Source organism: Typopeltis vanoorti, chromosome 7 (genome assembly GCF_054136105.1).
Source record: "Typopeltis vanoorti isolate ZY-2024b chromosome 7, IOZ_Tvanoo_1.0, whole genome shotgun sequence".
NCBI lineage: Eukaryota > Metazoa > Arthropoda > Arachnida > Uropygi > Thelyphonidae > Typopeltis > Typopeltis vanoorti.
Window position 1 is genome coordinate 73,787,776 of NC_143555.1, and position 12,277 is coordinate 73,800,052.

At 36.0% G+C, this 12,277-nt stretch overlaps 1 protein-coding gene across 2 annotated transcripts in view; it reads right to left on the reverse strand.

The window, feature by feature from the left end:
- Window positions 1–12,277, reverse strand: part of Graf (GTPase regulator associated with FAK) — a 573,290-nt gene that overhangs the window by 201,117 nt on the left and 359,896 nt on the right. For both annotated transcript variants that reach the window (XM_090395958.1, XM_090395957.1), the window contains one exon: window positions 517–654. In XM_090395958.1, the coding sequence (XP_090252084.1) occupies window positions 517–654 (138 nt within the window). The remainder of the gene's footprint in view (window positions 1–516; window positions 655–12,277) is intronic.

Consider the following 12,277-nt stretch of genomic DNA (forward strand, 5'->3'; position numbering starts at 1 on the left):
GGAAATACAAAGAAAACTACAAACATTCATAAACTGGTGTCTGCAGAGCACACATACTTAGAATTTGGAGGCCACAAATTATTACTAACGAAGACCTCTGGAAAAGAACAAATCAGCAAAAAGTCAACCTTGAAATCAGAAAATGAAAATTTAGATGGACTGGACATACACGTAGGAAAGACCATGAAGAAAACTGTCACACAGCCCTGGAATGGAATCCACAAGGAAAAAGAAAGCGTGGCTGTTCTAAAAATAAATGGAGAAGAACGACTTTAATAGAATGTAAGAAGAAGAAGAGTTTTGCTGAACTAAGACCAATATCAAGGAACTGATATAAAAGACCAGATAAGGAACCGATGGAAAGCATTTACAAACTCCCGATGTGTCCTGATGGAATCTGGGAAAGAAGAAGAAAAGGATTTCATTAATTACACTCTAATTTATACGTATAAGACAAAATTAAGAGAGAGAATAAATTTCATATGACTATGTTCAACATTTATTTCTCTAACAAACCTAATGCCATCTGTGTTAGTCTTGCTACTTTGGAATTTACTCCTACAATTCTGTACAAGCCAACATCATCTATTCCTATGGATTCAACCTGACTAATACACCACTTCACAAAGGCAAATCCAGCTTCATCCAGAAGAACTGAATAAAAGAAACAAATGTCATAAAACAGAAATTTTCATTTATAACCAAAAGTATAACACTGAATAAATGAAATATATTTATTGGAAAACTAATTAAAACAGGTTGTTTCTTTAATAAATTCATATATGTTGAGAATTACATTTTGACAGTAAAAAATACCTAGTTCAAAGAAAAAAAAGTTAAGTACTGCTATCTGTCCATAGTTTATGAAAAATTGAAATTTCCTTCCAGATGAGTCTTATTATACTTTGATCTTAGCCAAAAGGCAGAGAAGCGATTAGAAAATGGTATGGATTAGGTTAGACTCCAACCAAACATCTGTGGATTTTACCTATACAATAAAAGCTATAATAAAGCTTAATGTCAGTACCACTTAAACTTTTTTTTTGTGTGACACAACATTCTCGTCATGACAGGAGGAATCTTTATACAGACTTTTTCAATTAAAGGTGAGTTAGCCGATCTCATAAGGAGATAGTAGGGTTTTTCCCTTCTGGAAACTTGGGTTTTTCATCCCACATACAGACAAATTGGCCCTTCAGGAAACACACAATTTACAGACAAAAAATACTAGTTGTACTGGTGGCAGGCAGTAGATGGCGTTGATGTAGATGATTGGTAGCAGAGGTTTGGTGTAGTGGTGGTGATGGGGGGGGGGGTACAGTAGGTGTCCTCCAGCGATGAGTCTTCTGACTCCTTAGAGGTGTCATGAATAATAATAATAATAAAAATGTCAAGAGTTTTGCTTCTTTTCAGTAATACTACTCTGAGCAGTATTTGCAAATATACTATATGCTGATTGAGTAGAAAGGCTTATATGCTGGCAGTACATGACAGTTTATTTAACAGTATTAATTCACAACACAGAATTTAAGAAAATAATTATTTATTTTACTTCTTTGCTAATATTTCATTGGTATTATATCCAGCATCTTCAGAACACAAACACAGTTTGTCACAGTAGACAAAAATTCGTTTAATCCTTTATTCAAGTGTAAGCAAACAAAGTTTGCACCTGAAGTATTTTCAAGACTTAGGCAACTCGTGGTAAAGGTGGAATAAGTTTTGATCACTTGCCTTAGTATTGTTAAATTTCTCTTTACTTCATTTTAAATTCTTACCTTGTGTGTGTGTGTGTGTGTGTGTGTGTGTGTGTGTGTGTGTGTGTGTGTGTGTGTGTGTGTGTGTGTGTGTGTGTGTGTGTGTGTGTGTGTGTGTGTGTGTGTGTGTGTGTTGTGTTTATAATTTGTTATTATTAAAACATACGATTATTATCTTTAGTGAATATCCTTATTACTTGATAAAATTTCTCGTGCTTGCTTTCACCCTTTTCACTCTGTGGCCACTACTTAAATTGCTCACATGTGCAAAACTTGGTAGACAAAGAGATTGCCCATGGCTAGAGCCAAATTTCTTTGATACAAATCTGGAATTAACTCCGTGTCAGAATATGGAAAAATTTGTTTGTTAAAGCTGCGCCATCCAAATTCTTAGACAGGAGAATCTTCCTTGTCAGGGAGTTAACACTCAGAATGACACATTATTCAATAATCAAGCAATTAAAATTTCCAATTACAAAAAAACTTCGTATATCTTTACTCTAACTACAGTCGTAGCTATCCCCACAATTAACTCGCACTGGTTCTATTTTTATGAGTGGTGCATTGAGTTCAGATCAGGCAACTTGTTAGATAAGAAAAAGAAAAGTTTATTCATTACTCTAATACGATGTACAAATATTAAGATCACTTAACAAAACTGAATCTCTTCTACAAAATTTAAAATGATTGACCAGACAAAACCTTAATACTCCTAGTCATAAACAATAAGAGACAATATCTACTACCAGTTAAATTTCTGACTTGATCCTATTCAACTAACATTCTTGTACAAGCATTTATCTTATTCTAGATTCAAGAACTATCAGGCTATAACAAACTTTCGCAATTCAATACCACACTGTACATGAATTCTTACTCAGAGCTAAGACAATCTACCAGTTGATTAGATACTAAAGTCCTGGTTAAGTTTTGTAAGTCCAATCACTGAGCATATCCGCGCAAATTTGCACACTAACTGTTTCTTGCATACACAGGAATTGAAAAGTTTCTACATTACCGAGCATCAGGATCTTTCTTACCTTTTCTCTCGATCTCCCGAAAAATTCACATGGCTTGTTACCCTCTCTTATGGTCAGTTGTCTTCAGGTAGGACAAACTAGTGATTAAGATAACAAATCACCTTTTCCGATGTGCGCAAATCTGCTCTGCACTTAAACAGGGAAACCAGACCCGTTTCCCTGTTTAAGTGCAGGGTTACCTCTCCAAAAACTAGTGAGATTTTCCCCCTGAATCACCCAATAACGAGCGACCCGCAGGATCAAAAACTCAGCATTGTTTACCTCAGTAATAGGCTCACTCTGTCACTGAGAAGAACTCTCAACGTTGGCTCTACCCCGTGGCAGGCTCAACCCACTACCGAGCAGAGCCGCACATATTTCATCTGAGGGTAACAGTAACAGCTGTTACCCTCAGTTAACTTCATGGGTGACAGCAACAGTCGTGCTTTAGTTAAAACTTCATGGGCTACAGTATTGCCATTCATCATCCAAGCTTCCAACCGGTTTCGACCTTTATTGAGGTCTCATCAGTGGGAGCCAGACCCAGTGGTGGTGATACTAAAGTGGAAGTAATGCAGAAGTCATATCACTATATACCAGTTGCCAAAAGGTGTCAATACCTTATTATTAAAATTCTCTGGATTAGGGAGAATTAGATGGAAGTTTTTTTGGGAGATACTAAGGCAAGTGATCAGAATTTACTCCACCTTTACCACGAGTTGCCCTAGTCCTGTAAATACTTAAGGTGTAAACTTTGTTTGCTTACACTTGGATAAAGGAATAAACCAAATATATAATTGGTAGCATAGCCAAGTGAAAAACTTCCATCAACTATTTCTAATCCAGAGAATTTTAACAATAAAGTATTGACACCTTTTGGCAACTGGTATATGGTGATATAACGTCTGCATTACTTCCACCTCAGTATCATCACCTCTGGCTCCCACTGATGAGACCTCAATAAAGGTTGAAACCGGTCTGGGTAGTGGCCCTTCCCTTAATGCATAGTATTATACAAGGAGATGTGCTTTGCTTTATGGGAGATACTAAGGCAAGTGATCAGAACTTACTCAACCTTTACCACGAGTTTCCCCAGTTCTGAAAATACTTCAGGCGCAAACTTTGTTTGCTTACACTTGGATAAAGGATTAAACCAAATATATAATTAGTACACAAAAAAATTCAACAAATTGGTATATCTGTAATACAAAATGTAATATAAAAAAAATTATTTTTTTTGATATTATGTTATATGTTTATAATATAAACAAAATATAATATATAAAAAAATCTGATCTTTTTTATATAATATATATAAAAAAAATCACTAATTGCTGCAATCTAATGTTAGATAAATAGAGGGAAAAAAAAAGCAAGTATTAATTTCATCTTAAAATGACTGTCTCCTAGATTTCTGGTAAATTGATTCAGCCATACTTGTTGAGATTTGGAGAATGATTGAAAGCTGTTGCTGATTCCAAAAACAATCTCTCTCTGACTTAAGACTTCTGTGTAGCACTTTTGTTTTCTTCCACCTGATTACAAGTGAAAGGGGTACCCAATGCATGGTCTGCTTGACTTGCCATAATGATAGTGGCGGATGTATTTTTTGTCTCCCCCCCAATCAGGAAACTTCTATATGGAGCATTTTGAAAAATAAGCACTCAATACAACCAACACTAAAACCAATAGCTTTGCTGCACTATGTTGATATATGTTTACTCTTTGGCCTCATAGTCCAAATACATTAAATACATTTTTGGTGCAACTTAACAGCCAACATCCTAAAATAAACTTCATCATAGAAAAATAAAGTAATAATAGTCTCTCCTTTTTAGATACACTAGTGACACCACTTCGTATTGTCCCATTATTCTTCTCTATCTACAGAAAACCCAATGAAACTGGTAGATAATTACGTAAACAATCACACCACTACCCTTCCCAATAGTATGGCATCATCAGAACTCATTTCATCTGGGGGATAACAACAGCTGTGCCTCAGTTAACTTCATGGGTGACAGCAACAGCCATGCCTCAGTTAAAACTTCATGGGCTACAGCACTGCCATTCATCACCCAAGCTTCCAACCGGTTTCGACCTTTATGGAGCAGTCTGGGTTGTTCAAATGACACAGCTCTTGAAATTGAGCTACGGGACCTTCACAACACCACTTTAGCCAATACAGCCCATACAAAATAGATAAAATATTACATGCACTCTCCATCCCTCCTACACCCAACACACAGGATCACAGCAAAAGCATTCCCATTCCATATGTTTAGCATACATAAAAAAATAATAATAAATAAAATAAAATAAAAAAGGGCCAAAGTTCTCTGCAAAATGATCTTCATGCCACTTTCAAACCTTTCATTCAGCTAACTACTTTCATACATTCTCCTAAAGATCAAATGCATCCTCTTGTACATCCGGGAGTGTATAAAGTTCCTTGTTCCTGCAGTTTTGCCTACTTTCTATAGACTTGTAGATCAGTTAACATCCACCTTGAAGAATATAAAAATTACATTCAGGATCATCTGTATGGTAAGTTGGGATTGACAGACCATGCTCTGGATATTCCTTCATAGAGGATTAGATGGAGAAAAGCATCTATATTACATAGAAGTCATTATATGCCTGAGAGGCTATTCTTAGAATCAGCATCAGCTATGAAGCACTCTCCCAATCTCAACAAGAATGGTTGCATTAATTTAGCAAAGATTTGGGAGACTATCATTTTAAGACCTGAAATTGTTTTAAGCTGGACTTCTCTAAATAAACTTTATTGTCATTCAACCTATAGAGGGTGTCATGTAAGGACATTAGGTGCCAGTTACAATTTGAATTGTTTCTACAATTAACATGTTTAGTGCTGTGTGCCTGTCACAGTTATCTTTATGCTCTGATGATGCTAGCTAGAAATCAGCAAAATATTGGCGAGTTTAACCTCCCTACTAGCTGAAGTGGATGAAATAGTGAGAATAAATTGCAATTCTTATCCATGTTATTCAATAGGTGTTACAGAATCGTATCCAGATTTAACTGGACTTCTATGAATGTCATGGCCAGTTTGGGTGTTAAGAAATGTATTTTTATCCTCTTAGTGTTGGTTATGCTGTTAAGCATTATTATGAATAATGAACACTTAAGCCTTTCTTTACATATGAGGAAGGTTCCTTGTTTAAATTTAATTCAGCAGTAAATTTAACACAGAGATACACAAGAAGCTTAGAATAAAGTCAGCTCAACCAGTCACAAAATTAAGGCCAGCAGTAACTGGCAGGAAGAAATTAGCATTAGCACTGACATGCGAAACTTTTATTAGTTCCCAAAGTTTCTAGACTGTGCAAGAGCAAAGATGGCAACTCGTGCTAATTACAGGAAGTTTGTCAGGTGTATACCTGACAAACTTCCTGTCAATCAAATAATTAAATTACTCAATAAAGCCCATAATTAGCATCAACTGCAAAAATTCAGGCATAAATGAAATTCACCTGGTTGGCAGAGTGATCAATATATCTGCTCTTCAACCAACATGCTTCAGGTTTGATTCCACTATAGGCATCATAAAACACATGGAGTCATAATGTTTTATGGTATAAATAACACCAAGAGAAAGAGAGTTAAATAAATATTTATCACTCATATTTCACTGGTTTTCTAACTAGCATCATCAGATCACAATTATAACTGTGATAAGCACACAACACTAAACTACATAAATGAAGAAAATGACTTAAGTTGTAACTGACAACAGATCTAATGTCCTTACATGGTACCATAGATGAGCCAGATAACCACAGAATTAACTTGGACAAGTTAGGCTATCAGGTCTTAAAATGATAGTCAGCCAGATTGTTGGTAAATTAATGTAACGCTTTGTTGAGATTAGAGGAGTGCTTCATAGCTGATGCTGAAACTAAAAATAGTTTCTTGGACTTATAACAACTTGCAGATCCTAAGTGAAGGAGTATCCAGAGAAGGGTACATCAGAAAAAAATAGCCAAAGTTCTCTGCAAATATAATCTCCATACCACTTCCAAACCTTTCGTTCATTTTTAGGAAATCATACAACGCTAGCTAGCTATCATTATATGATTTCGTAAAAATTTACTACATCCTCTTGAACATCCTGGAGTGTATAAAGTTCCTTGTGCCTGCAGTTTGGTCTACCAGACTGGTAAATCAGTTAACAACTGCCTTGAAGAACACAAAATTTACATCTGCAACCATCTGTATGGCAAGTTGGGATTGACAGACTTTGCTCTGGATACTCTTTCAGATAGAATCAGATGGAGGAAATTATTTTCATTACATAGAAGTCGTTATAGGTCTGAGAGGTTATTCTTTGAATCAGCGATGAAGCACTCTGCTAACCTCAACAAGTACGGTTACAATAATTTACCAAAGATCTGGGGGACTATCATTTTAAGACCTGATAGCCTGACTTCTTTAATCCAACCCACAGAGGGTGCTAAGTAAGGACATTAATTCTGTTATCGGTTACAATTCAAATTGTTTTCCTCAATTACATAGCTTGGTGCTGTGATTTTTTTTTTTTTTGGGGGGGGGGGGAACTTCATTGCCTGGTGAGAAACCATACATCTGCTTAATGGACTTGAAATAGCTTGAAAAAGTTATGTTTGATACCTAAAGCAAGATTTCTGGACTACGTAAACACACACGGATGGTACTACAACAGCATAGGCTTGCAGCCCTTTATGAGTAGGAGTTACATTAAGACACAAAAAATCTGAAAATCTTTTTTTTTTGGGGGGGGGGGATTTAATGCTAGGTACTCATTACTGTGTCATTGGTTTTTAGCTTTGTTACTGTTTGCAGTTTAAGAGCTGAACATTCTCCCCCAAGAAGGATGCATTACACAGGCCTGCAAAATTTGAGTCATAAAAAGTTGTCTGGAAACTATTAACTGTTTCTGATTTATTTTTGACTGCTAATTTCAAATATCTCTTCCATTTTTCTCTATCACATAAGGATTTTTCACAAAATAGATCTCAATATTACAGTAAAACAGCTTTAAAACACATTATATTAAGTAAAATAACAGTATTAAAAATTTTCCGTAAACATTTTTGGAATGAAAGTATTGGAAAAAATTTTTTTAATTAAAGTAATTAAAGATCAATCTTTAGTACATACTTTATAATTCGTTGTTGTGTCTTTTTCTTTTTCCTTCTTTGAAGGAAAAAGAAAAAGACACAACAACGAATTATGGAACATACTATATGTGGTGCCCATGGCTTATCTAAGTCACCAAGTTTCATCCCAAAATATGCATAGTACACTTTTTTTCATGAAATCTGTAATGTTTCTTCGTTGTTTTTTTCCACTAACTCCCCGCATATGTAGCAGAAAATGTTAGGTGGGTTTTTGCAACCTCTTGAAGCCATTACAAACACAGTTAAACATATATCCCTTAACTTAAACAGTTAAACAAATTTTAATGAATGACATCAACACTATTACACGACACTACGTAAAAACATTAAAAAAACTGCAACGCATTAAATTAAATCTTCATACTAACTTAGAAATATGCCACCTTTCAGAAATATGATAACCTTAGTAGTCAATAACTAAAGTTCAACTAAAGAATCATGCAAGAAAATGTGTCTGTGACAACAGGAAAGTCATCCATTATCTCAGTGAATCAGATTCAAAGTAGCCACCTGCACTTTTATCTGCATTCCTCTCTCCCTCTCCAATGAGAAGTTTCATGGAAATTTCTTTATTTACCATAAAAAGGCACTTCAAAAAAGTACTTATACAACTAATTAGCTGTAAATAAGGGAGAATGAAAATAAATGCCAATGCGCTGAATTTAAATCAAAATACTACTACTAATAATAAAAATGATAAAATTAGAAATTGGGTAAAATTGTTGAGTGATGGAATTTTTTACTATTTTTTCTGAACTCACTACCTAAAAATCTATGAGAATCAATTATTACTTCTCAGAACAACTTTTCCATTGCAGGCCTGTGTTATTATTATTACTACATCCTCCTTGGAGTCAACAGACTCATCATGCCTGGATCATTCAATTGACAGCAAATCTATAAATCCTTAACACTCCTTGCTTTAACAACACATTCCAGTAATGCATTCCATTCAGTGACAATTCTCCATAGAAAAAATTTATTAATCACACCCTTCTTCACCACACTCTTACACAACCTAGATGGATGGCCTCTAGTTCTTCCCCTCTCACCTTCCAATCTTTTTATAATCCCCCCCCTCTGGATTAATCCGATAAAATCCTCTCACTAACTTAAATGTCTCTATGATTTCTTAAATCTCTCTTCATAGCTGCATTCCAGAGTCCTGATATTGTTTTAGTCACTCTTCTCTGGACCCTCTCCAATGTTTCTACATCACATCGAAAACCAGGTGACCGAATACGAGCACAACAGTCCCAAGCATGGTCTGACCAGTGCTTCATACAGCAGCACAACCATCTCCTTATCCATACATGTCAGAGTATTTTGTATCATAGTGGAATTATGTGTGCAGTCTTTGCAACACTTGCATTATGTCCTCTAAACCTAAGTTGCTGTCAACCACCAAATCTTGAATCTGATCCACTTCCTGCAGTACAGCACCATTAGTGTAGTACACAGCCTTATATTTTTGCACTCCAAAATGCAACACCTTGCACATATTAATATTAAAACTACAATCCCCACGCCTTTGTCCAAGTCTATTTAAATCTTCCTAAACGGAATTAATATCAGTGGTGCTGGTTTATAATTTATCGTTTGCTAGTTTATAATTTTTTCTATCTTTGCATCATCAGCAAACAATTGAAGATCCCCAGTCAGTCTATATGATATATCATTTATAAATAAGTTAAACAGCAGGGTTACAAGAACAGAACCTGGAGCATGCCACTGTTACTCTCCTTTTTATGAGATAGTGTGCTCAGTCATACACAACTTGCTGGTATCATCAAGTTGTGTATGACTGAGCACCCATCATCATCTGCAGCTACACCAACTTATCGTTTGCTAGTCTAGCAAACGGTTTTGCAAAGGCCACGAATATCACTGCATATGATCCTCCCTTATCTAACACACTTGTCATAAAATGCAAGTAAAGTGCTAAAACAAGGCTTACTTTTTAGAAATCCAGGCTGACCATCCTAAAAAATACTATGTCCATCAACCGAATCTTGTATTCTATTCCTAACCAATCTCTCCAACACCTCGATTACAACTGCACTTATACAGATGGATCTATAATTGGAAACTTCTGTCCTGCAATCATGCTTGTGGAGTGGTACTATTTTAACAGTGGTATTAGAGTCACTAGTAAACATGGCAGTCATGTTGAGCTATGCTAGAAAAAGTGTTTTTAAATTAAAGTATAGTGACTTTTTGTCTCAAATTGTGCTGCAGTTGTGATTCAGTTAGATACAAGTGTACTTCAGTGGTGTTATTGTTGAAACTTTGTTGTATATATTGTGTTTTCACTGCTGTTTGTTGCACTACTTCAGCATCTAAAGATGGTGCACAACAAGAGACGTATCAGCGGCACAGAGGACTTCTATACGAAAGTCTGGCTCTGGCCTTGGATTTTTCGCAGTGGATATGTTGCGGAACTGTTAATATGTATGCGCCGAAGAATGCGAAGGATCTGTGGATTGTTTGGCTAAACGAGAAGAATGAAAATGTAGACGTATGTGAGAAGTGTCCGGATAGACTGATGATTAAGAATGGAAGCAGACATCAGGACCATAGCGGAAGAGCTTCGGCAGGAGTTCATGAAAATGGAAAGTGACCTTTATCTCCTGCAAGAGGAATTAGAAGTGCTCAGTAAGGAGGTTCTGGAAATTAAAACTGAGTTAAATGTCTTGAATAGAGAAATTAGGACTCTGGAGATTACTTTAGCTGAAGTAACTAGAACAGGATTAAATATGGGAGAGTCTTTGGTGATTGATGAAGTAATAAATAGTATGGGAGTGATTGGGAGTCAACAGAATGAAAGCACAAGAGGTCTAGAAGAAATGAGATGTCGTGAGAGTGAGGAGTAAGTAAAAGAGCATTGAGTAATGAAACTTGGAGAGTCATGCTGAATAGAGTAGAAAATGGGGCCATGAGTGATGCTTGTTTGGACTTGAATGAAGTTATGAGTGGTATAATATCGTTGATTTTATGATTAAGGGTATGGATAACAATATGCCTGAGGAGTGCTTGGCTGGTGGAACAATAATAGAGAGAGTGACTTTAACAATAAAGAGAGGGCATGATGCAGAAAAGATGATAGTTATGGTGACTACAAATGACCTAAGTGGTAGTATTAATCGGGTAGCAAGTGATTTAAGAACATTGTTAGATAATATGAAGAAGAAAATTGTCAAAGAGAGGATAGTGTGTGTGCTGCCTCGTTTTGACAATTACGAGTTAAGTAGACGAGTGATGATAATGAATGATATGACTGCCAGAATGTGCAAAAAAAGAGGTCTGGAATTGTTGATGTCTGGAGTGTGTTTGAAGGCAAAAGACAGCTGTATACAAGAAATGGGTTGCATCTTAACATGGAAGGTCATAAGCGATTGAAGAAGTTACTGTTTTCTGAATAACTTGAAGTAATTGGGCAGGGAAATTAAAATTGAAAAGGTTGAGAGTAAGAGGGAGAAACTTATGTAGTGAATGTATATTTGTTGATCCTTATTTGCAGAATAAATTGCAGAATAGAGTGGATAAAAATCAGCATGGGACTACTGAAATTAGTGACATTTATATCAGTTCTAAAGCTAAAGGGAAGAGTATAAGAACTAAAGGGAATCTGCAATTTTTGTATACAAAAATTTCGAATGCAAGAAGCATTCGAAATTAGAGGGAAGAATTTTTGGCATTAGTCAGTGCAATCACCAAAAGTCATAGGCATTAGTGAAACATGGCTATCAGCAGAGAAGATGTGGTTACTGGAATTGAATGTGATGGGTGGTACAGTATTTTCAGGGAGGAAAGAGAAGATAGAATGGGGGGGTACTGTTGATGATAGCTGATGAGTTGCAGCCCAAAGAAAGTAACATATCAAGAGGATAGACATGTGAATGATAGTTCATTTGAGGTGGTCTGGTGTGAAATAGTGACCAGTGCAACCAAATATACAGTTGGTTGCTGCTATAATCCAGGGAATACAGGGGGATGATATTGAATTCATGCATCAGCAAATTAGTGCAATGAGTGCAGGGTTAGTGATTATTATGGGTGATATCAATTGGAAGGAGGTAATATCACATGGCAAAAAGGAAATGGAATTCATACACCTTCTAAGAGATAATTACTTGAAACAGCACATAACTGAAGGGACTTGTGGTGTGAGAGTGCTGGACTTGGTCATTGGCTCAGAGGACATATGCAAAAGTAAGGTGTTCTCGTTACCTCCAATTGGTGAGAGTGATCATGTGGTATTGACTTGGGAGGTTGCAAAAATTTCTCTCTTAAGAAGGGGTATATATGGAACTACAGG